General features: G+C 43.2%; 1 protein-coding gene across 4 annotated transcripts in view; it reads left to right on the top strand.

The window, feature by feature from the left end:
* Positions 1 to 1,247: 1,247 nt before the first annotated feature.
* gphnb (gephyrin b) overlaps positions 1,248 to 27,077 on the top strand; it is a 91,381-nt gene continuing 65,551 nt past the window's right edge. For all 4 annotated transcript variants that reach the window (XM_062437007.1, XM_062437004.1, XM_062437005.1 and 1 more), the window contains exon 1: positions 1,248 to 1,311. In XM_062437007.1, the coding sequence (XP_062292991.1) occupies positions 1,248 to 1,311 (64 nt within the window). The remainder of the gene's footprint in view (positions 1,312 to 27,077) is intronic.

Genomic DNA, 27,077 nt, shown 5'->3' with positions numbered 1-27,077 from the left:
TTCAAGGAGCTTGGTTAGGATAGATTGTGACTACCCAGACCACAATATGCATGGCAGCTAATGGTCCACAGCTTTGTGTCTCTCTGTGTTCCTAAAATGCATCAGTCATAAATTTTCAGTCTGGAATGATTGTCCAATTCCTTGAGCCAAAATCCAACTGAGGTTAAGACATCAGATAAGCTTTGAAGGTCTATTTCATGTCCTTGGCAGACACACACCTCTCATTACTATCTGTAACACAATGGATAAGGGAATTGGCTACTAAATAAAGTGTGGAAATTGTGTCAGTTCCTTTGGTTGGGTCATTGGACACAGACATGGCAACGCTATTGAAGCGGGCCAGTCAAACTGGAAGAGTTGCCCCATTTCTTGCCACGGTTACTGTGCTCATGTATGTGTGTTAATGAATTATGTATATTGATAGATTCAGAAGCTGGAGGATGGGCTTCTTTTTTTTTATTCCGTGAGAATAAACAAGGGAAATTATACACCATGGAAGCGTGCAGCCAGTCTATAAATAGCAGCGGTGCTTTTTTGCCCGGGGATGTAGTTGCATTTTTACAGGTCAGACTGTGATCTTCTCTTAAGCCTCTGCATTGAGACGTAGCCGACACATCTCTGGGGTGCTGTCGCTGACTCTTAGAGGAGCCCCTTTAATCTTTAAAAGTAGGGGTGCAATTCATGGTGGAGAGATTGGTGGGTGGGGGAGGGGAAGGGCGCTCATGGGACCCCCAAGATGATGCTTTTCAGAGTTGATAAGCCTACTGTTTCAGGTTAGGGGTCAAATTTGAGGACTTTAAGCAGGGATGTAAAAATTCTTCCATAAATGGCATCAAATGTATGACATGAGAGAACCAAGTGGCGTCAGACGCACTGCTAGTCTGTCTCCCCTAAAAGCCTTCACAGGAAATCAATAGTGGTCTCCATAAGAATTAATCTGGGATCCACACTACTACCGTGGCAGGCGGCCAGCTGAGTGATGTGTGCGGTTGAAACGGCCCCCGCATCCTGCCCGCTTATCTGTAGGTGTCCGAATGATAGCTCGGCTCTCTACTCATCTCGTCTGGCAGTTTTTTTTCCCTCTTTTTTTTCTGCTGTATCCCAACCCTCCTCCATCTCTTCCTCCTCCTCTTCCTCCTCCTCCTCCTCCTCTTCCTCCTCCTCCCCTCCCTCTCCCCACTAAGTTCGATGCGATCGGCTCTGGGCCCTGCCGTGAGTTCTCGGTGCGGGCGACAGCGCTGCTGAACATGGCGTCAGACGGGATGATTTTAACGAACCACGACCACCAAATCCGGGTCGGAGTCTTGACAGGTAAACGCAGAAATGCCCATCGGCTCTTTCATATTTCGCTCATATTTCCATGAATTCATTTCCGCCGGCTGTCAGCCCGGATCTTCATACATGTCGGCTGGTTTTTGCGGCGGCGGCTCTCGGTGTCTCTCGCTGGTATTTGCAGCCTCTTGAAGGCGACGCTGATTTAAAGCCTTGCATTTTTTTTCTCTCTCTCTCTCTCTCTCTCTCTCTCTCTCTCCATCTGTCTCTCTTACCGGTATGCATTAATGTACATGCTACATTACATCCAGTGCTTATGCAGTGAAAGGGCTTAATGTGGGGCTCTGCATTGGTTTGTGTCCGCTCGTGTAGATTTCTTGCCGAGCCGTTTTTCCCTGCTGAAGAAGAAGAGCTCAGTTTATGTGTATTGAATAATTCATGCCCCTATCTGCTTGTCAGAGCTGAAAATGAGGCTACAGCTGACCGTGTGTTGTGTCTCTGCTTAAAGATGCCCAGGCTATAGATTGCATTATTGACACCCAGCTGACCACAGCGATTTTTGAAGTGTTGCTCACGACAGTTGCTGAAGGTGGATGTGGTGGTGATGATGATGATGATGATGGTGGTGATGATGATGAGCGCATCCGTGGCCCATTAAGAGCAGTGGATAATCTGAGAGAAAAAAATGTGACAATGCGTGTAGACGTCGGATGATAGTCTGTGTGGTTTATTTTGTGAATGACAGACAGTGCCGACCGAGGAGTTTACATAACACATGATAAGGGCTCCGGCTCGGTTTGGTGGGGCTGAACACACGGGCTAAATCTCCCTGACATTCCTCTAAATGCAACACGATGACGGCGCGTCTCTCACTTCTTACCAGTGTTGGAAACGTTATGTGCTTCTTGGATGAAATGTGCGGCGGCTATGAGGCGGTGGATGGTGTTAGATCTGGTCGCCGCCGGCCTTCATTTCTTTTCCCTTAAGTGTGTGTGTGTGTGTGTGTGTGTGTGTGTGTGTGTGTGTGTGTGTGTGTGTGTGTGTGTGTGTGTGTGTGTGTGTGTGTGTGTGTGTGTGTGTGTGTGTAGTTTATTGCTTTGTCATGTTTCTGATCGCCAACCATCACGCGAGGCGACTCCAGCGGTTGTTGTCATGATCGGAAAGTAGATTAAACAGAATTTTTTAGGGGGGAAAGGGGGAGGGTGATGGTGGTGGGGTGGATGCATGATAAAGGTTGTCCAGAGGAATACCCCCCCCCCCTCTCTCTCCCTCCCTCCTCCTCTCTCTTCCTTCTCTCTGTCCATCCTGTGTGAGGCTCGGTCGATCAATATATGAAAGCCGTGATCTCACACATAACGGTATTCCTCCGTATGGAAATCCGGCACGGAGGAGGTGGTAGGCGATGTGTAGCGATGGAGGAATGACTGTGTAGATCCTCTCCTGAAATCTGCCAGGGAAACCCCCACCACCAACAGCACCACAACCACCCTCCTTCCTTCTTTCCTTCCTTCCTTCCTTCCCTCCTTCCCTTCCTTTCTTCCATCCTTCCTCCTCCTTCTCTCTTCGCGCTTGAGAGTGAGGCAGAGCGCTGTCCGTGGTGCTGAAATCCAGCGTCACTCACAAATCAGTGCGGTACTGACCGTACCACGGTAAATACTGCATCAGATAGATACACCCAGGGATGTAAAAGAGGACAAACCCATCTCAAGTCGCTTTAGACATCTTTTTCTCTCTATAATAGAGTTAAACTACATTTTTTTTTGGGGGGGGGGGGGGTCTGATATGGAGACCTGATAAGGATTTGACGTTTTAAGGAGACCTGCTTTTATGTTATTTTTTCCTCATGTAGGTGGATGTTTGCCTTATGTTGATCACCAGCGGGAGGTCATAGTATACCTTAGCCTTTATTTTCAAACACTACATCAATGACCACGCCACATCACAGGGGGTTAATTTCTCTATGTGTCATCAGTCACTTGAATCTCCAACTGTATCCCCAGCATGGTGACAGATTGCCAGTTTGATCTCGCTGTGCAGTGTTGACAATTCCTACATACATATGCCGATGTTGAGACGCGGAGAGACACAACCGACAGGCTTATTTGTCTTTTTGATGTATTTGTGTGTGTATATGGAGTAGGAGGGCTTGCACTGTCAGGGAAACAAAGCATCAAAGGAGTGAGGTGGGGGAAAAAAATCGGGGACGAAACGGTGTACGGTGGCATTAAGTTGCCATGTTTTACCTGACCCTTTCGCCTTTCATGAATCTAATCATGGCAGGATTACTTGTGGCTGCAAAGACCGCCGCTGTGTGGTTCGCTCATTGGGGGGAATTTTTGTGAGATGATGTATTTTGAGAGCACAAACTCCCCTGCCATGCTGCCACGAGGAAGCAAAGCTCCAAATATTCAGGTTGACTGGATCTCTCCTATAACGCATGAACCATCCACAGTGTTCATGCCATTAGTCTGCTGTGGTATGGGGCCTATGTGAGCAGAATGCTAATGGAGTCCGGAGCAGTGCTCAATCTTCCTTCCTGCGCGGGTCAAAGGTCAGCTGTCCACGCCTGCATTCAGTCACCGGGGAGGAGATGAAACCTTGGCTCACCCTCCTCCATCACTTAGCCCCCCCATCCCTCTAACAGGTGACAGAACCCAGGGGACATCTCTGTTTAGACCCTGGACACAGTAGTGCAGGGGAGGTGAGGCTGACTTGCCCAAATGTGTGTGTGTGTGTGTGTGTGCGTGAAATAATGTATGTATTTCGTGGAATGTTTGATAAGAGGTTGGCTTTATTTGTGAGGAGGAGGAGGAACGAAACTTGAAACAGGATAATTGGGGTGAACAGGCTGTCACTTGTCAAAGATGTCACACTGAAAATGTGAGCTTTGTTAGGAGTGGATGAAAGCTTCTCATGCTGTGCTCAGCCTACAGTGATGTGTGTGATTTTTTTCAAATTTTTTTTTTCGTGACTACCTGTGTGTGTGCATGCGTGTATTTTGATGCACGAGTGCCCAGTTGCTATCTGTCATTTTTTGTTTGTGTGTCCCCCCCCCTCCTGTTCTGCATGAGTTTTAATTGTCCCATGTCTCTCTCCCTGGGCCCGCCTCAGGGTCTGGGTACTCAGCTCCACACTCACACACTTTTACTAAAATATCCGTGCCTGCATTTCTTGAAGCGTGTGTGTATTTGCGTATGCGGAGTGATACAGTCGTAAATGAAGAGTTGGCCTCAAGGTTGTGCCCATATAAACACACCAATGATAAATAATGTTTTCATGACATATTTATTTACTTTTGTGTAGAGATGCTAGTTTGCTAGCCTGGCTATGATGTATAGTATGAATTTATAAACATCTGTATTGGCTTAAAAAGACATGGAACGTGTTTCACGTCTTAATTTGGACATTTACTGCTAGACTTTTCTCAGAAACCCTCTACCCACATATGAACCAGGTTGGGTCATACCACAGGTTGGATCCACACCAGCTATGAGTGTGCACATGCATGTACTGTGTATGGGTGTGTGTGCCCTTTGCATGTGCAGTATGTGCATATTCATGTGACTCTGCCTCGCTCTTTGTCTTTGTACTAATTCTGAGCTCTGGCTGGAAAACACAGCTTAGCAAATCCCCCCAGCCCCAAATATAGCTACTGTATGCATACCTCCCATGATCACACACACACACACACACACACAGAGTGAGAGAGAGAGAGAGATGCTGGCCATGAGAGAGAGAGAGAGCGCAAGCGCACGAGAGTGAGCATTCAGTGGCTTTTAATCTGTATGAAGCCAGTGTGTATGTGTGGGACCATACAGTGTTATACGACAGCGCTCCATGCATGTGCCATGAATGCTCTTGGATGTGTGGCTTGATTCACAGTCCATAGACCTATTGATGCTGGCTGCTTTAGAGAGAGAGAGTGTGTGTGTGTGTGTGTGTGTGTGTGTGTGTGTGTGTGTGTGTGTGTGTGTGTGTGTGTGTGTGTGTGTGTGTGTGTGTGTGTGTGTGTGTGTGTGTGTTAATTCCAGCCCTGTCCTCAAAGAGACATGGACACACACTCAGCACCGATATTCCAACGACTAGCCAGGGCAGGGAAGCTCCACTCTGCGACAGACAGCGCACATTTTTCCCTTTCCTCTCTTACTCTGTGTCTCCATCTCTAACCCCCATCCCTCTCTCTCTCTTTCTCTCTGTGTCTCTCTCTTTTTTTTTCGTGCTCTTTTTCTATCTCCCTCGGTTGTAACAACTGAGAGAGGCTCAGGGACGTGTGGGCGGCTCTCCAAACTTACATGTCTATCAGAAAGACATGAATCGACGGCAGGCAGGCTTCCAAAACAACCACATTTAGATCGCTCTCTCAATCCCTCTGTTAAGTAGAACTAATTCTGTGACGCTCTACAGAATGGGTGGAAGCTTTCATATTGTTGGGGTGGTGGTCGTTTCTTAATTGTATGTGGTCTGCATTTCATTGGCTTGTTAAAAAGAGGAGGGACTGTGCTAGAAAGTGGGCAGAGAGATGGTTGTGGGAGAGGGACACCACACATGTTGATAACGGCCCATAATGAATACATATTGAGCTGTAACATAACTACGCAGACCCAAAGCAAACTTGTTGAAAATTATAGATCACTTTGGTGTAAATCACATGTTCTTTGCTTGTCTGAGTTTGCTTACATGTATGCGTTCCTGCCGGTGTGTACTTGTCTGGCTGCAGATGGGATAATAACTATTTAATCTGCTTTTCCACATAATTTAATATCTGGAGTCTGTCCCAAGCTCACCTTAACAGCTCAGGCGCTAAAGAGGCTCACTAAAGAAACAGGAGTCAAGTCAGCGAGAGGTGGCCCTAGCATGCCAGAGCACCTTGACCAAAACTATGTGACACCGTCATCTGTCACCGAATGGCATGGGTGGCTGCCAGGTTATGGAGCAATCTGCTCTCAGCGTCTCTTTCTGAATGACTCAATCTGCTGTCTGCTATGCAAGACAAGTGTTTTACAATTAAAGGAAATCTCCAGTCACTGATACTCTGCAGCGTTCCAGCATCATCAGACTGACATTTACTACTGCAAGATATTTTTGTCACTGTCGCGTAATGTGCCGTTTTGGTGTCCCCATTTTCCCCAACCTGCTTTGTCCACTTCTATTTTGACTACATTTCCCAGAATACCTTCACTGTTTCGTAGTGTGTGTGTGTGTGTGTGTGTGTGTGTGTGTGTGTGTGTGTGTGTGTGTGTGTGTGTGTGTGTGTGTGTGTGTGTGTGTGTGTGTGTGTGTGTGTGTGTGTGTGAAAACTGATGGCAGAGCTAGAGTTATAACTTAAAAGTTTGTGTTTTGTAGCACATAGCAGTGGACTCGGTTAATTGCATTGGACAACAAGTAGACTTATCAGTATATGTTAAACGTGTACTGTATGTAGCACATAGCTGTCTACAGGCTAACAGTGCAGTTAGCAGTGATGAGTACTATGGTAAAGAGGAAATTGTGATTCTAAATTGAGAAAAAAAACCCACAAAGATACCTGAAAATCGGTCTGCACCCAAACTCAACTGTAGCATTGGTAATTTCACTGGGCCAGGTGTCTACAGGGAATGACAAAAATACACCTTCAAACTACAAAGCTGTCCCTGAAATGGACATCAAATGGAGGCTATTTTGACAAGTGTTTTACTCACTTAGTGACAAGACGTAAAAAAAGATGTAGAATAAAAGATCAGATAGGTCTTTCTTGTTAAAAAATAAACTTCCCTCTCTGTTAAAATGACTGGAGCCATGTAAAAAAGAAAATATGATTGTTTTATATGATAATTGGAAAATTACAAATAAAGTGTTTAAAAATGACTGGAGCCTAAATCAAGCGCTTGATGACCACTCAACCCACCTGCATATTTGTGAAGTCACCGCTAACTCCCTCATGACCACCGGTCCGTCTGTGTTCCCATTAGCATCACAACGTTATTATTCTTCCCCATTTTCCACTCTGTCAACGCTGAGACAGCCAAACGTAATATTCTGACATAGCTGACATTATGACTGGATAACAAAAAACACAAAATAGATGTTAACATTCGGTTCACTGGTGATATGAAGATACGTGGTTTGAATGGGAATTGGTGAGCCCCAGGCGTGCGTCTACCCACTAGCATGATTTTATTCCTCCGTTTTCCTACTTTGACCCAACTCTCTGTGTCTGACTATGGTTGAATCATCTCTAAGCTGCTACTGGGGTGTTCCCTTGCAATGATATGTGGGCATCTGTTCAACAATATGCTAGTATGAGAGGGATATACTTGGAACAGAAAAGCTAAACAGGGAAAAAGAAAACAAATTTGGCATTCACTTGTTCCATCCATTTCCCATATTTTTAGATCATCTTTAAGCCAAATCTTAGTGGATATTTTGTGTTTGGTCGCCTGCATTAACCTTGACTTTGGTTTCCAACTGGCTCCAGAATCAGAGTGGTAATAATATTGTTATTCTATGGGCTATAAAAAGGAAATAGTAGCATTGTTTGAGAATAGAACCTGGGTTGTTTGTGTGCATTTATTTAGACGCTGGAAATATCGGCGCCCTTTGTTTGCATGTGGTCAGACAGGGATTTATCCTTCGTATGGGTGGGGCTCATACTGTAGCAGTAGTTAAAACACAGGCTGACCCTTCTTTCTCTTGTCCCCCCCCCACCACCACCTCTCCCTCTCTCTCTCTCTGTGCAACACACACACACACACACACACACACACACACACACACACACACACACACACACACACAGCTGTCACAGTGGACAGCAGTAAGGCAGGCGGACCACATGACCAGAATAGACAATACGGGATCAGGGACACGAACACAGAATGAGAATTAAGTCTTCACTGCAAAGGAATTATTTTCAGTGCAGAGTAGTGGGGAGTGGAGTGTGCGTTGTTGGGGGAGAAGCATTATACTCCTCCCCCTTTTGCACACACCCCTCTCTCTCTCTCACTCTATTTCTCTCTCTGCTTTCATAGCCCATGGAAATAATCCTCCCTCACTGTAAATAGTCTTTAATTGGGATGCAAGTTAGAACAAGAGGCAGACGGTATTTGGCGGACAAGGAGCAGAGTCTCCTCCGCTCTCGTAGGCTCTTGTCAACTCTCCAGAGAAGATCTCCATCGGGGCTGCCTGGAAAGTTATTCCCAGACTGGATGTGTAGGTGTAGGAGAGTTGGTCGGTTCCCACTCCCTCCTGGCCCAAAGCAGTGTTACAGTCTGTCATTCAGTTGAGGTGATAATCACAGGAGGCTAGCATAGTCAAAAAAAGGAAAAAAAAAAGAGGACAATTCCGCTCGATATTTTTGGGAGTAAGCAAAAAAAGAATTGCTGGTGCTTTTTAGTGTCAGCACTTATCTTGTTTTGACAGAAAAACAGGCATGGGAAATGCAGGGGTTGGAGCCATTGTTTTCTATTTTTATAGTGGTGAAAAATAGGAGAAACTATACTGAAATGAGTAGTAACACCTTCCAGTAAGTGTTTGACGGGTTGGTGAGGAAGCTATTACCTACCACTTCGGCTTATATGATGTACATCATCCTGGGTCACGACAGGTCAAGTAGATCCCAAAAGCTATTACAGTATTTCCTTTAATAGTGGCCTAATAGGGGCCTTTATTTATCTCAACTGCTGAGGGTACCAGGCCTTTATTGGAAGCAGGCTTATATTAGAGAAAGGCCTTTATTGCTCATATTTTAGTATGAAGCCTCCCTGTTTCCTGGGATGCTTCTGTTTGCTCTATAAAATGTTTGTTACTACATAACCGATAATCCATTTACTCCTATGTGCGGAACAATAATTCTATAGCTCAAGTTTGGCAGTGCAACATTTAGTTCTAGGATGCAGATAGCATGCTCATGGATATATGATTGCTGGCTTAGTCAGGTTACCCTGGTTACTGGTCACCCATGCTCACTGAAAGTCATTGCCGACTTTATTATTAAAATATGTACTGTTATTCCCATATTTAAACAATATTGTGTCTCCTCCATCCCCCTGCCCCCTCGTCAGCTAGAGTACTATACGTATACTCAAAGAAGTCACATCCAGGTAACTTTTTACGCTTAAAGCTACAGGTCCTCCCTCCCCTCTCTGTCATAAGCCCCTCCCACCAGATGCACGCAGGAATATACGTGCGTTTTATACGCGCACACAACACAACAGTTAATGCAATCATTCACACACACAAGGCATAACAACCTTTAGTAAACAGTTAACAGTTAACAGGAATGCCTCTCACCTGTTTGAAGTCCGCCACAAAAGTAATGAGTGTCACAACTTCGCTTGAATTCGAGTGATATCGCGTTTCTTTTCTTGGAGCCCTGTACACTTCCATCGAAAGTTTCCGGCGTGGTTGATTAGATGGCGCTGTTCATTTTCTCCCGCATTACAGGCGATAGTCTGATGCTTTTCATTCTGCTTTCTGTTGATATTCTCCTCTTTTTTTTCTCTCCTTATGCAATTCATGCTATCCATCTGTATCCCACTGCTCACCTGTCCTCCAAACTATCTGTCTCCCTTGTGAAAGACTCAAGTCACACGTAGGCCTGTCATGATAACTGCTTGTATTGGACGATATATTGTCTCAGAAATAATCGCGATAAACGATATTATTGTCATTTGAAGACTGATAATATAATAGCATAATAATGTAAGGGGGGTGGGGGGTGGGATTGGACAGTAGTCACTACGCTTCCATAAAAACACAATGATGTTGATAATTACGTTATTGTATGATAAGTTGATTATTGTGCCAGGCCCTGTCATATGCAATGATTGCACACTGGTAGATGGATAGGTACAGTTAGCTTGTCTAATAGGGCTGAATGAAATGATTGGACGCTCTTGTGACAGACCTACACAACCCACATATACTGGATTTCTTTTTATTGTCAGAGTGAGGATATACAGAGAATTTCAACAAATATTCAAAAAATACTACAGTACATTACCTACCCTAGCTGTAACTGGCATGCACTTTACATAACAGGCAGCAGGAGTTTATTGACCTTTGTTTTTCACAGGCCTGTTTTTGGGGCAGGCCTTTATTTGTTTGTTTCAACCACATCTCCGACCATTATCAGAAACCGGGCTTTTAATTTACTACCATCTTTTAATTTTAGAAATATGGTTAGTCTGTTGTTAAGGGACCATAGATTTAGCCTCCCAAAAACAAATTCCCTGTGAGGCTTGAGCAAGAGGAGTCCTACTGTATTTCTCCTATGCAAGTAAAGCTAATTGTCAAATCTTATATGAAGCTTTTAATGCATGTTAAGTTGAGGGAAATTTAACATTGTTTAAGGGGCTTCCCACACATTTTAGCTGTCCGTGATTAGCATAATTATACTGCGTACTTACCACCTGTGTTGGTTAGCATTAGCTGATAACTGTTTGAAGTGATAATGTCTTTCATTTCTTGCTCAGTCACACAGTCGCCTTGCAGAAACTGGTGATGTCCTGTTTGTTCATGAGCTTTGCCATATAGCAATCATTTATCATATCATATCATTTACCCTTCAACTCACCTAAAACAAAGAGTTAATATTAGCTAAGTTCAAGGGAAAGGGTTAGGTTTAATTACTTATGGTCCGAACCACCATCCAGTAACTACATTGATGAAAAAGGCAGTTAGAGCTTGTACAAGTAGTTTTTTTTTTATGTAGGCTAATTTTTTGCATCTTATAAATTGCCACAGTATGTTTTTTTCTACCACTGGGGGCGCCATTATCTTAACTATTCTAATTCTACATATAGTAGCTTTAAAGGCACCAACTCAAAAATATACATAGAACCAGCGATAACTGTGAGTGGTCTGCTCTGGCTGTGCTGTGACTTCTTACATGTTTCTGTTGCTAGTTTTATGAAAAAAGTGAATTCATCTTCTGCTTTTCAGTAATGTTGGCCACATTGGCATTATGTGCAAAACCTTGACTATTGTTAATGTTATTTGATATAAAAAAAATAAGTAATTACAATGCACAACAGACTGTCTAGTGTTATGGCTGTGCTACAACAGTTAGTTAAATCTGAACACTGAATTACAAATCACTTTCTTCCATAGCAACACCTGTACAGAAAGGTATAATCTTGCCATTAGGGAGAGGTGAGAAAGATGGGGTGGATTTTTTTGGTCACACATTTTTTTTTAAATCTCTTCCTTCAACAGCTTTAACACAGATTTTCAGTGTATATTTTCCATCTGATGTCAAAATATTTACTGGATACTTTTATTAATTGATTTTCAGTTTCCACAAAATTGATACATATTAATTTGCAGTTTAACCTGGTGCAATTCAGTGAGCTCAAACATCCAGCAACCTTTAGTTTTTTTCTGTTGTTTTATTCTTTTTTTCTCACTACTCTAGTGTTATGGCTAACACACGGACTGTTGTGATTGGGTCCCCCCTCCTTTGCTTGGGTCGGTCCCTCGCGATAACCTGTGTGAGGAGAGAAGCCACTGAGTGATGGCGATAGAGATCGAGATAAAAGATACAGTGGTGGGTTTTAACTGATGAGTCACTCTCCTGGTCTGCTGCCGCACGATCCTGTGTCCTGGCTTGAGGTGTTAATTAGGGCTGGAGGGACGGAGGGAGCGAAGGATGCAGGAAGGACGAGGGAGTGGGAAGAAAAAGAGAGAAAAGGGGGGTGGGGGGTGGAAAAAGTCATTGATTCATCAGCCTGCCGCCGTACCGCCTCACGTCTTTATCAGTCGTCATCTAATAGGTGTCTGAAATGTATACCTCTCTCATGTTTCACTCAGGAGAGTAGGTCAGCTCGCCTGTATCTGGCATCTATCACGTGATGACTGAGTGCTGATGTCACAGGGAGCTCCTTGTTGAGAGCAGGGGATAACAAAGCTAACAGTCTCAGCAGTGCAGTCTTTTAACCATACCAAACCATTATGAAAGGTGAAAGCAGCCTAATTTGAATACTGAAACATAACAGAAATTACAAGAATACAAATATACATATTTGAATTGCTTTACCTGGTTGGGTGGTTGGTTGCTTATGCTGTAATCTCAGTGTATCATCATTTTTTTGACTTGTTTGTCTCCTTTTACAGAAATGGTGACTGTTACCGTGGAGATAAAACATTTCAGTTGGATTGAATTGGATGCATAAATCTCTTTTTTTCTAGATGTAAACAGACAATTGATTGTTTTTTTCCCCCAAATATAATAAAACAGTCTTTAGCTTCAGGTCTCTTTAACCACCTGGTTCCATTGTAGCCTAGATTTCAGGTTACACTAAAATCTGACATTCAATTTTTTTTGAAAAGATGAAGAGAAATTTGTCTTACAAATGTACCTATGCTGGCCACATCATTTGTGTGTAATGCTGACATCCTGACAGTAAACATCTTGCTTATTCCCTGTCCATGTGTTCCTTACTGTCGTCCACCTGTTTTATTAATGAATGCTTCCTGATTAGATCCACACATACACACGGACTGTTTTATCTTTCATCATACTTACTTCATTAGAGATTTTGTTGAATTTACTCTGTTGTTAAAGTACTCCAAGGCATGGTTTGATCATCAGATCTTCAGAGGCTCATGGGATTGGATTTTCTTTTTTCTTGGTCTGTCTGATCACTCACATGAAAAAAAAAGGCCAATAATTTCCCTGGGGAGTTTGAAGTCGATGTTAGGATGTGTTGTTTGGTTCACAGGAAACTTCAAAACAAACAGAGCAAAATTTAGCGCCAAGTGATTGTCAGAAAAATTAAAGGAGCAGTCCACCAATGTGTAAAAGTTGTAGTCATGTGGAATACTGTGGTTCTGGCAGTGAAGTCTGAGAAAATCCTCTCAATCACTTGAGAAATCTTGATTTGGAAATAAAGCTTTAGTCGAGTTTAAAGGCTGACTTTTTCCTGCAATTTAACTAAATGCATCAACAAGTCAACCAGTTGTTGCAAACATGCAATATAGCTGACAGAATGTAGTTCTCTAATGACCTACCGGTTAAAGAAAACATGGATAAACAAGATGCTGAATGCTTGAGAGCCATAGCCCCATAGCAACAGTTTCCTCCCTTCCTGGACCATCAGCAGTGGCAGGATTAAGGAGCTGATGAGAGGGGGACTGTGAGGAGTAATATCTCTCAGATCTTCCATGTAGTGCAGTAGCTATTAAATTTGCCTCACTTCAAGAAGAGACAGGGCACTTCATTTATGTCAACATCACTCAGGTTTTCAGTATTTCGACATTTTGTTGCTGTTTGCCAAACAGAGACAGAAAGCGGGGTGTAGTTTGAAAAGGGGTCAGGATGAAACACAGCAAGTCAGCGTCAAGTTATGACAAGTAAATTATTTACACAATACACGTTGATTTTTTATTTTTTGTTTTTTGCCAGAAAGGTGTGCATGATTGCAAAATACAACATCTTTAATTTTCATTCACACATGCAAATACCAGCCAATAGAAAAGCACAAGGTAAAGGAGCATCACTCAGCACCACATAATGTGATCAGCCATTCATAAGAACAAAGACGAGTGTCTGTACCATGAAGATGGAAAAGCACCGCTGGTAAGAGGTGTAGCGCCGTGTGACTTCTGGCTGTCACCCTTGGCAACGGCCCTTCTGCTGCTTCTTGACACACTGCCAGGGTGTCCATTGGCTTGTCACTTGTTCAAACCCTCCCTCTTTTCCTCCCTCCCCTCCCTTCCCGAGGCCACGAGCCCAGCCATGTCGAAGTGCGACGAGTTGATTGATGCGTGTGACACATGCTTCCGGGAACCACCATCGTCGTCTGAATTGGGGAGAAGTGTTTCTATTTTTGAACCAGTGAATGCGAAGGTGGCACACTGAGCGGCGAGTGGAGTGTGCAAAAGTGTCCAAAATCAACTGTGTATGAAGGCTCTGATTTGAAATGGCTTTTCCCCGCAGTGTTTACAGTTGCTATGGAACATTGCATTCATAATTGACAGTAATTATATCAGTCATTGGCTTGCTCACACATTTATATTTACATCAGTTTCACTAATCAATTCCATATCAATGATAATTGAAATCGAGTTTGATGAGCGTTACAAGACTTGGGACTTCAGAGATAAATATAACGCACTCGCTCTCCCTTTCCCGCTCATATATCACATTTTATCTCATAACATCTCCCTTTTTCTCACCCGCTATTTTGTCGCTGTCTCCTCACCTCTCTTTCTTTCTTTCTCGGTCCACCTTTCTCACTTCTTTGCCTTTTGCTGTCTGTCTGCGCTCAACTCACTCCATCTCCCCGGCAAAGCGAGGGAGCGAGCAGTACAAGGGGAGCATGTACAGTATGTGTGAATAATGGAGGAGGCCAGCTTCTCCCTAACAAGGTGTGTTTGATGGCCCGACCTCGGCCCGGCGCACTGTGTGTGTGTGTGTGTGTGTGTGTGTGTGTGTGTGTGTGTGTGTGTGTGTGTGTGTGTGTGTGTGTGTGTGTGGGGGGGGGGGGGGGGGGGGGGGGGGGTCAAGGTGTTCTCCCATTCTCTTCTTCCATTATTCAGCATCATGCCTTTCCCATTTCTACCACAAAACCCTTTCAGATCATGGCACCTGGGAATCAAATGTTAATAGACACCCGCCTACACACTCACACACACACACACACACACACACACACACACACACACACACACACACACACACACACACACACATACACACACATCACAGCCACACATGCTCTGAACATATACACGCAACAACCAGTTTGATTGACATGACAAAGCATAGTTTGACAGCTTTGTTGCCCTTTTGCATCATTTATGGTGTTACAATAGGCATGACTGGTGGTTTTCCAATCTCGGCACATGACTGTATACATTTGATAGAGTGAGTCAGGGAGTTTCTCACTCAATTTCCTCTGTTCTGCTTCATTGCCCCACCTGTTCTTTTTTATTCCATCTTCTCTCATTGTGGCAGAAGATTTATGGAGAGAAATAAGTCTCTACTAGTGACCCACTTGGAAATTGCACATGAATGCACTGAAAACCCATGTGTCCGAGTTAGCCACCAGCACTTAAACGCAACATAGCTTCGTGGAGGAAAAGACTCCAGACAAGAGCTGAAATGATTAATCCAATCACATAGAATGAACCAGAAACCAATTTGATAATCAAACAATAGCTTTTTAAAATTTTCTTTAACAATAGTAATTTTTGGACTGGTGGTGAGACAAAACAAGAATCTGAAGATTTTATAGACAAAATCACTAACTGATTATTTGAGAAAATAATCAACAGGAAAGAAAGAAAAAGTTAGATCACATTGGAAAGATATGTACTGTACATAATATTTATTCAAGCGAAGTGGACACAACTAGCTGATTAATCTTTTTTTTGACTGACAGGAAAGTGAATTGGCAGCAATTTGATAATTGATTAAAGGTCTCAGTCATTTCTTTGAATTTGCTGGATCCAGCTGCTCTTTTGTGCGGGTTTGCTGTTTTTCTTTGTCATATATGATAGTTAACTGAATGTTTTTGATTTTTGGACTGTTGTTCAGACAGTAACCGCTATCCGAAGACGTTAACTTGCACTCTAGCAAATCATAATAATGAAAGTAATCGTTAGTTGCCACACTAGGGGATGAGAAGATACGTTTGGATTGTTTTTTTTGCATATCGTCACATACATTCGAAAATCTTGAGTCTCTTGATTTTCACTCATTTATCTCCATACATATCTGTCTAATGATAACCAAAAATTTGATTTGAAGCATCACAGTCAAAACAATTCCTGGAAAGGTCCCTGGATGCTCTGACTCCTCCAGGGGCTTCCCTCTCAGTTGCCCCTGCACTGACATATACATGTATGCGTGTCTCAGTGGGATAAATGATGAGATGTGTGAAATATGGCAATTGGAGCACTCTATTAGGCAGCTTCCCCAGGCAGCTTCACACAGTGAGGCTAGTAGAGAGAGAGAGAGATGTCACAGAGGCTCTGCTGGTGTGGTGGTGGGCTTGAGCCTGCTGTGTTGAGGTGAGGGGTTTGGGGTTTTTTACATAGCTGAGCCTAAAAACACCCCCTACCGCAAAAGAAGAAGGAGAAGAGCAAGAAGTCCTCCTTGTGTCAGCCTCAGCCAGCATTAGTCATGAGAAGGACAAGTTTCCAAATGTCTCTTTGTGTCTCTTTGTGTGTGTGTGTGTGTGTGTGTGTGTGTGTGTGTGTGTGTGTGTGTGTGTGTGTGTGTGTGTGTGTGTGTGTGTGTGTGTGTGTGTGTGAGTGTGTGTGTGTGTGTGTGTGTGTGTGTGTGTGTGTGTGTGTACGTGTGTACGTCTGTCTGTGTGGACGTCTGTACGTGTGTGAGCTCTGACAGTGGGAAGCTGCAATGTAATTGCTGACACTGCCCAGAGGATTGAATGTAATGAAGGTAGCTGCTTAAGGGCTGCTTCATTAGTACAGCCGGGCCCGGGGCACTCCCTGTGTGTGTGTGTGTGTGTGCGTTCTTGTGTGTAGGCATGTAAAACTCTGCATCCTGGGAAATAAGGGGAGTCGAATGGTTCATGCACACACACACATATGCACACGAATACACACATGTATTTCACCCACCCACTCACACATTAACAACCACATCAACAAACATTGGCAATGTGTGGAACGCTCTGATTGTAACTTTAATCCATCGGAGTTCATTTCCTCTGTGTGTTTGCGACTCTCAACAAAGGATGCACTTCAGACAATATGACTGTGGAACAGCACAGCAGTATACTTCTTGCAAGAGACTACACTGCATGTTTGCGTCATTTTAGGAGATCCCGCCAGATGCACTGGGGTGTATGCGTGGTGCAGCTTTCATTAAAAATGATTTTTGTTACTCTGTTGGTTCATTTTCAAATGGATCTATGAATTTTTTTGGTCTAATGTCAGAAAACAATGAAAATACCAATCACAGTTTTCTAGAGCCTAAGATAGGGTCTTCAGGTAACTTTTTTTGTTTTGTTTAACCAACAGTCGGAAACATGTTAAATTTACTGTGATACAAAATAAAGAAAAGCATCCAATTGCTCACTTGTAAGAAGCTGCATTTTTGCTTCAAGAATAGACTCATTTTGTGTGGATCGACCAATCAGCAATTAGCTAAATTGATTTAACTGTTACAGCAGAAAAGGGACATACATACTTTTCTTTCCCAAGACTTCTCAAGACCCTGACATATTATGAAACAGACTGCCGTTCTGTTTCTACTGCATCAGGTGTCTGTAGAGGCAGATGCATTCATATGATCAGTCAGACCCTTATGTTATGGATGTGGACAGATGACAGAATTTGTCATGCGTAACTGTGCAGACACTGGGGGCTATATGGAATTGGCGAGTATAAGTTTTGCTTTAAAGTAATGGAGCGCGCAGTGTCAGTTCGGGCAGAGCTCTGAAGTTGAGCTTGCATTAGCTGATTAGCCACAGCTGCTTGATTCATGCTTAACAATCATTGACTCATTCATCAGCTGTTTGGCAACCAGCTGATTAGTTACGTCCAATCCTAGTCATATGAAACCTCTGCCATCTTGCTTTGATGCTTTGACCACCCTAACCTCGTTATTTCTGTGAAGTTTTTGTCATTTTAACGAAGTTGTAATTTTTATGTATGTTTTTTATAAAGTGAGGTCTCGTTTTCCCAGTACTTTGTTGCTTTTTGGATTCCTTAAAAGCTAAAAGAGTTGTCCCTTTTCTGTCAAATCTAAGGGTAATTTAACATTTTTCACAAATGGTAAATTCCTTGATGGAAGTGTCTCTGGTGTAACTGTTTATGACGGGATCATACTTGGGATAAAGGACACTGAAGTCATTTTTTGACATAAAAAATGTGTTCACTTGACATGAAATTGCTCTTTGTTCTCGTTGGAGGTGTTGTTGGAGATGTAATTGTTGACCTTCAGGAAACAGTTGCTTCTCTAAGTAGCCGCAGTCAGACGTACCCTTAGCTTAATGCTGCCTGATGCACCGCTGCATAGTTTTGGGTGCTGCAGAGTTCCGCTTTTCTTTGTTCCACTGATTTCACGATGATTGTCGGCACAATGTGCTAAAGCCGCAGCTGTGCTGATCGGGCTTTTGTTTTGCCTTTTCAGAAGCGTGGCTGGCATGAAATGGGATTTGTGGACAGTGAGCGGGGGCTGGTCATGGGGAGGGCAGCCGGTGGACCAGACGATGATGAGGCTGCCATCTTCGCCACATGGGGACCCTGTGGAGATGCAGTTTAGATTAACTTTCCACTTAGTGAACAATGTGTCACTTACAATATGGTCATGTCTCCCGCCCCAGAAATCGACTTGACAGCTGCATCTCTCGAGACTTGTTTGTCCCAATCAGGGTTGGGGATGTGGATGTGCATTTACCTTGTCCATCAAACGATTCCCCTGGTCAGCATGAGTGTGACCCTCAGCTTTGATCAAAAACCTGCCATTGATTCTGGATGGCCATCTGCCAGTCTAACCTTGACCACCTTAGACTGACTGCAGCTACACATCTCCCTACCTTTCCCTCCACCTGTGATCCTCCCTCTCCTCTTTCCCTTGAGTGAGAGATCACAGAGGAGCAGGGAGAACATTAAGCTTCCTCTATGAAGATCAATCAATACCTGATCTGATTAGGCCTCAGCACATATGTTTCACTACAAACCCTAAAAGCCAACAGATAAAGAGCCCCATCGCTAATGTTAGCCAATAGTTATCCATTTCAGCCCCAAACCGTCTATCTTTGGTCATATTGAGTGAAGTGAAATAAATGAGCTGAGTTTTCCTTGTGGATTCACACAGCTCATTCAAGGATGCAAACTGGAATGTGTAGCTAAGCCGTGGTTGCACTGGTGCAGCCCTGGGTTTTCCTGCATCAGCAGCTTCGAAGGATGAAGGAGTAGGAGGAGGAGGAGGGGGAGAGAGACGAAGGGATGTGGAGGCAGAAGGGGGGAGTGGAGGGAAGCTTCTAACGGGAGGTATCAGAAATGTGTGGCTATATTGATGCCAGTGTAAGCACATTTCTATTGAAATCAATAGAGCTGCTCTCGAGCTCATTTTGGCTTCTAACAAGAGAATGGTACCTGGCTCACTAATGGAGCAGCCATAGATAACACACACAGAGACGGAGCTACTGTAAGTTGGAAATAAAAGGAAAGACTATGCCAGTTAGGTGTGAATTCATTTATTTTTGTCTGCCTATCATGATATTAGCCACGTTGCCTTTTACATGATGTTTGTGGGCTGCAGAATTACAAAAAAAACCCACCACAGTATCAGTCAGAAGTTAAAACATACCTTCTCATCCCCTTGAAGAAGTATGTCCACACTTTTGATTGTATTTCAACATGCATGCAGAAGTTTGGAGATATTTGTCTTTGATATTTCTACACCTAGACCAATACCAATGGAGTTAAATGGTATTTCTTTTTGGGTGCAAAAGTACATACAAAATGCCATTCACATCCACTGTATCAGTGCTGAGGTAAAATCTCAGATATACATCTCAACACTGGTCAAATAAAATCTAAACTTTTTAACTTTTGCATTGTGTGTGAACTGATCCTTATTCTCATATCTTACAATTTTACCCAGGTGGCTCACATGCATCCGTAGTAAAATCACTGCAGCATCATAACCAATTTTCCACCCTTGTAAACAGTGTCACAGTTTCTCAGTATCACCACCTCGTACCTAATGTGTACTATTAGTCAAATGCTCCTTCTACTGTGTGTTTTTCCGTCTTACACTCACAGATACTTGAAATGGCATCTACTATGGCTTTTATAGTAAACTGCACCAGATGAATGGCTGCACTCATGCATTGCATATACCAGTGCATGCACTCATGTGCTCAGAAAAAACACAAGTGCACATTTTTGCGCTTGTGCATATGGGTGTGTGTGCGTGTGTGTGTAAACAGCTGTTGGAAATGCCACGGAGAGCTGGCTTGCCGTGGGCCCTCTGCCATCAAAATGTCATGCTACATGGGGGAAAAGCTGTGATACCTCATCCACCCACAGCCACACACCCGCCCAACCTTTACATACGACATGCACACACAAATATACATTACTCCTGCCTGGCTATATGATAATGCCATTCGAAGCCACAGACACATTCATCACTTCTGTTGTCGTTAGAAACAAGCTTCGTTATGCTCAGAGCCCGTGATGTATGATTAATATTCGCAAGGGATGTGGCAGATCGTCAAGCCCCTCCAATCCATCGATTTCTTACAACAAGAACAACACAGAAGGGGAAGAATATGGGGGGGCTGTTGAAGGGAAAGTGCGTGTGGGTGGGGGCGATGTTGGAGCTGCAGGGGCATTCTGGCCATGGCGTGGGAAATGAGAGGAAGGAGAAGGAAGGTAGAAAAAGGGGTGTAGGGTGCCATATTCAAGGTCCCTGTATTCCCCCACACTGAAAATTGTCTCTGGAACTTTTCTCCGTGGCTTCATTAGTAAATGTCTTTTCAATATTTATGGCCGTGTTAATAAAACATCTATACGAGAAGCCTTTGTGGAGAGTTGCAGGCGGTAGGGTGCTGCAGTCTCGGGCTTTTCACTGATATTTGGATGATAAAGAGAGGTTCAGGTGAGTGCTATGCAGAGTGTGAGAAAGTGACTTAGAGTGGGTTGACTGGGGTAGATCACTTAAAAGCTGTCTGTGGATAGTTACTGGACCTGCAGTGAGCAGGTGAAAAACGTACTTACACTACTAAGATTGGTGCCTTTTGCTTTGATTGTTAGTGATTGCTTGTTAATTGTGATGGGTGTGTTTTGTGATGGTGGCGTGTGTATGTATTACTGGTTTCTGAACCAGGTTGCTGACTAAGTATGCCCGTATTGGGGTTCAGGCTCTCTCATGTTTTATTTATTCCAGCCAGTGGAGAGTGACAGTGGCAGCAGGACTCCTGAGCTGGGGTGAAAACTCAGGGTCAGCACAATCTATCTCACTCTTTTGATTACTTACGACACACATAGGACTGCAGATATTGATTATTTCCATCATCAATGAATCTATGAATTACTTTTATATTAATCAATATTTGGTGAATAATATGTCACAACATTGTGAAAAATGTCTTGTTTTGCATCAGGCTGAAACCTAACAATAGTCAATTTGTAATGAAACCTAACAATAGTCAATTTGTAATGATGTAAAACAGGGAAATGGGTTTGTCATTACAACAAATCAGGTGCCCTTGAACAAGGCCATTAAACCCAAACTTCTCCGGCAGAGTTTCTCAGTGGCTAAAATAATAGGCTGCTGTTGTGCTTGTTAAATGATTACCATGATTCACTAATTGTCAAAATCATTGTCAATCAGTTTTCTGTTGATTGATGAATCCATTAATCAACATTTTAGCATTCATCACCCTTGCACACACTTTATATGTACATATCCCTAATAGGCATGCAAACGCATATTAAAGCCTGTGAGTCTCAGAGACCACATACACCTGCTGTTAACATCTGGATCTGGATATCTTATCTGGATAAAGAAAAACACATGTGAATACCAGTAAATGCAGACAGGGTGCATAGCAATTAGAATGTAATGTTATGTAACTGGATCAGCAAAGCCACATCTGGAGGTGGTCAGCCAGGCATGAACGCAATCTGTACAGTGCGGTTGCATTCTTGATAAAACAATTCTGCCCAGCAAGTTATAAGGTCACCTAACTCCACCTACAACACAGATTTTTTTTTTTAGCCCATACAACAGCATTGCTTGACATAGCCTTTAAATGATAAGTCTGCCAACTCTGCCCACCTATTAGGATATTGAGATCCAATCACAGTGCTAGCAGAATGGAGATAATGAAAAGGCTTATTAATAGCAGGTGTAAATGGAAGCTCATGATCAGATATCATTATCCAGATAGGCTATCCAGATAAAGATGCATGTGTAAATGGGGTCTTAAAGGTTCTTTAATACCTTTTGCACAACTATCTGTGACCTTTCACACTTTGCTCTCAAATTATGAATTTCCCTCCAACTATTACCCATGTGGGTGTCTGCACTGTTAACAGACACATCATTTTATGATTGTTGAGAAGTTGAATACGTTGCTACCGAAGTACCTACACGGTTCAATATCTGTGGAGGGACACTGTGTGTGGTTGAACTCTCTCTGGCCTGTATATTTGCTTGGGCCCTTCCCTTATCTCCTTATCCTCTTCCCTCCCCTCTCTTTCTGTTATTCTTCCTTTCTTTTATTCTCATTTGCCTGCCCCCATCTCATGTGTTTTTATTAATTCCCCTGCATCTATCTCTTCTCCTCATTTTCCTATTCCCCCCCCCTTCCCTTTCTACCTTAATACTCTCCTTCCTACCCTACCCTTCTTCCCCTGCCCTCCCTCTTTGCGTTCAGATTCCCACCGATGCTCCCCTCTCTCCCCCTCTCTCTCATCTAGTGTGAATTGGTCTCTTAATCCTGACAGGGTTAGGCTCCAGCTCACCCTCCCTCAACTCCACATGTCCACCCTTGCACCTCACCTCCCCCCTCTTTACTCAGGCTGGGATGGAGCTGCCTCTCTTCTCCAGGGAAACAGGGATGGGGGAGAGATGGGGGAGCCAGGGCCAGGGATGGGCCCTGCCTGGGACACAGCTGTGGAGAACAGAGCTGTCTCTCCCTCTCTGTCTTGCTACCCTGCACATCTGGTGCGTGGGGGGGACAGGGCCATGTTTTGCTGTGTTGTTTTGTCCTTGGCTCAGCATGGATGCCGGATTTTGGCCTGGTTACGCTGGAGTAGGTTTGGATTTGAGATGCGGATCGGCCCACTGCTGTACCCACACGGATGAGCCGGGCTCCTTTGGCGTAGTAAGCGATGATTATTAAGCCGATAGAGTAATTATTAGCTGCAGTAATAGTGTGGGCCCAGTGCATCTTTTTTTGGGCTGTTTCCCTCCGTAGTGTTCTTCAATGGCTGACTTGGCAGTAGCAGGTGGAGTGTCGCACTCCTTGCATTATGTAACTCCACCCCAATTTAGATCTGACTTCAAATAAATGAAAATCAAGCCGCTGGTTGGCTCCTTTCCCCGCGGATATAAATAGCATTTTGAAATCTTATCTAGAAACAGTGTTGTAGAGGGGAGAGGCTTTGAAATGCAGCCCAACGATTAGGATCCCATTGTTCCGCTCCACACCCCCTCCATTCTCCCGGCTGCTTACAGTAAGCCTGAGGATCTGTGTGTATGTGCCTGAGTGTGTAGCCCTGCACATGTGTATGCATTCATCTGCATCACAGTGCGATTGAGATAGTGGCTAATGGTAAGATAGCATGTGCATGAGAGTTTGTGAGTAATTGGTGTGTGTGTGTGTGTGTGTGTGTGTGTGTGTGTGTGTGTGTGTGTGTGTGTGTGTGTGTGTGTGTGTCTGTGTGTGTGTGTGTGTGTGTGTGTGTGTGTGTGTGTGTGTGTGTGTGTGTGTGTGTGTGTGTGTGTGTGTGTGTGTGTTGCTGCTGGGTGTGTCTTTGATGATGGATGCGGTGCTTCTGCTGCTTACCCCACTGCTCCTCTCAGAATTAACAAGGTTGCTAAGATACAGTGGTCTTATATTAGATTAGGTTATCTGCTGTTATTGCTGTTACTATATTTTACCCAGCACTGTGAAGCCTTTATTAATTTGGAAATTTACCCTGCCATGGAATGAAGATGCTGGTATTTGTGCACAACTGGTCCTCTCCCTCTCCTGGCTAGGAGGGGGTTGTAGTACCGAAAGCCCCCTAGTCAGATGTCTACCCCACCCCATTACAATCTGGAGGCGGATCCATACCTCTATTCATCATTAAGCCCATTTAATCTGAGGCCTGGGGCCCAGTGTTTCCATTTGACACAGAACAAGCCAGTAAAATAGAAGACAGGCAGTGATATCACTTTGGTTGAGGCTTATTGGTGTGCAGAGGTGTTGTCCCTCCTACCAGCAGATGTCAGCCCAATCCAGTGTTTGACCTCCATAGTAGCTTCTCCAGGGCTGGAGGGCCATTGGCACTGCTGTTAGCAGATAAAGAACAAGAAACAATAGAGATGCCAAGTGGGTTGTTCAGATGAAGAAGGCGATGCTCTAGCTGCCATCCCTCCACTGCTGGATTTGCCAATTTCCTTGCATATTAAACAGTGCATTGATCCGTTTTTGGACAAAACAAATTGTGCATGTTGAAATATATAAGTGCCTAGATGAAGTTTATAGTGAACTGAACTGTAATTTTTTGAATAGAACTTCACATAATATCAAAAAAACACTAAAGACAAGCAGATTTCTGTATTTCTCTTTTAAGAGCAGCAGGGTATAGTACCATAATGGCAGATAAGCACTGTCATAGTTGAACTGGAAGCAGACTTTGGCACAAGCAAATCAAGGCACTCTGTCTTGTACGGTGATTTGTAGCGTAAGTTGTGAATTGCTGATCCATGGCAAAGCTGTGCGTGCGTGTGTGTGTGTGCATAGGTGTGCTCATATACTTGAAAAGAGCGCATGTGAGCTGTATGTTCAGTGTGTGTGTATGTGTGTCTGTGGACCTGCTATAAGGGAAATCCCCATTAGCCTGGGATCCCAGGGAGATAATGAGTGTTGACTGCTTTATGTCCTGGAAATGGTTGAGTGGAACATACAGCAGTTTATGAATTTCCTCTGCTAGTTACTGACTGTGCATAGTCTGCTATCAGAAATGGATAGCTAACCTGCTTGCTAACGTTGCTTCTTTTACCATAGACAGAGAGTAGCTACCCTGCTTGATAGACAGACCCTAACCTGTTTGAATACCATGCAACAAGTTATATGACTATAAAAGTACATTGTTGACCTTGGAAAACTTTATTTAAGGTTTTTTTTTTGTATTAAACAAGTTAGCTGTTTTACTCTTTTGAGCAACTATATAAGTTTGCTAACAGACTCATTCGCAGCGCTTCTTGCAACTGACTAACACATTTTCTCATTTAAACTTGATGAGTGTTGACAATTAAAATACATTTTTGACCTTGGAAACCACAACTGACAAAACAATAGCATGGCCCATTTTGTAGCTGTTCTAGAAATGTGTTATTAGTTTCTTTGGTAATGATGGTACTGTAATGCCTGAAGGCATGGCTTCGAGGTTGCTAGCTTTTTTTGGAGGACAAAAAATGCAGAAAAAAGAAAAGTTGTTGTGCTTTTTTATTTTAACCTATTTCCTACTGACAATCTGGTATTGATGGCTTCCTAACTACCCACCTGTGTCACAGAATGAGACACTTGTTAACTAACCTAGCTAACGCTACCTATAGATGTATTACTTTGTTTATTCAATCCTAACTACAGGAAGAGGAAGGAAAACTCATTTGTGAAGAAATCTCATCTCGTTGATCTTGTTTCTATTTGAGATAATGCCATTTGCCACAACTGTTTTTGTCTGCAGCTCTCATCGTCATTTTTTAGTCATGCTAGTGGCAGGACTTTACGGGTGGGTATGTCTCTCCTTCGGTCAGTCACTTTACCACTGTGATTGAGAGTAAAGTATTGGCAATTATTAGACAGACTCCCTTGAAATTTGGCCCAGACATTAATGTTTCACACAAGATGAATTGTAATGACTTGATGAGCCCCTCAATCTTAGTGCCATCTAGTGCCATTATTATCATTTAAACATTTCCAAAGTGTCCAGTATTTCTGTTTATGACCACAGCCCTGCAAAAATAATGACAAATCTGTACTTTGTGTCTTGTGCACATACATTATTGTGTAAAAATGGCTTTTGACTGTGCCTCCTCCATTATTGTGTATGTTGCAACAGCGCTGCGCTTTCAGGGGTGCCCCAATAGTACACATTTGTTGGACTTTGACCCGAGCTGCACTGACCATTGTGGACACAGTCAATCATTGTTGACGATTACTTGGACGCACAGATGGACGAAAAACTAATTACCTATGTTTTTAACTTTTCTGAACTGTTGGCTAAACAACAAATTTGCCTTATATCGAGATATTCCCTTGGCGACATATCAAATGCAGATGTAGTTACCAGGTTTTTTTTATTTTGAGAAGAGAAGCGGTGGTGTCATTTAGTTTAGCAGTCATTTGGCAGACTTGGCCACTTGTTCCACACTGTGGTTTACATATTAGATCTATGTTGCACTTGTTTTCTGTATAAGACTCCTGTGTTTTTTCCATTCATTTTTTTGTTCTATATTGACATTTTTTTCCCCTCCCTGATCAATTCTCCTCTCTTTGGTCTCTTGATGTCTTCCCCTGTGTCCTGATCTCCCCTCCACTGTTACGGTGCATTGATTAACCCCTTAAGAGGGTGTGTGAGCCTGTGTTTGTGTTAGGGTGTGCACATCTAGATCCCGTGTGTGAGTGTGGTGCTGCCCTGCGTAATGCTTCTGAAGCACAGGCCTCCTGCTCTCCTCCCACTGCTGTAGCCTGGGGACATCCAGGCTTCTGCACTCCAACACACTCACAGGTGGAGGCAAATATGAGATGAGAGGAGTCAATACAGGCATAGGCATAGGCATCGCAAAATAGATTTTTTTTCAAATTGAAAAATGCACGCAATCTGTATGAGATCACATACATCATCGTTATAATTCACATAGTTTCTTAATTTCACTTTCATAGCTGTGGTTATCATTTTACTAGTTAATACTTAGTACTATTTTTAGTAGCTTTGTGTTTTTATCTTTAATATTTTATGATATGCAGCTTAATGAATATTTTTCAGTTTATATTTCTCATGTTATTTAGCACTAACAAATTATGGTTATGGATTTAAGACAAACTTAAAAAGTGCTAGTAATAAACAACATGAAGCTGACTGAAGCAAGAGTATGCAGCTTTTAGTGCAGTTCTTGGCTG

Source organism: Scomber scombrus, chromosome 17, assembly GCF_963691925.1.
Source record: "Scomber scombrus chromosome 17, fScoSco1.1, whole genome shotgun sequence".
Lineage (NCBI taxonomy): Eukaryota > Metazoa > Chordata > Actinopteri > Scombriformes > Scombridae > Scomber > Scomber scombrus.
Note: the sequence above shows the minus strand (reverse complement) of the source record. Positions and strands in the feature narration are given on the sequence as shown.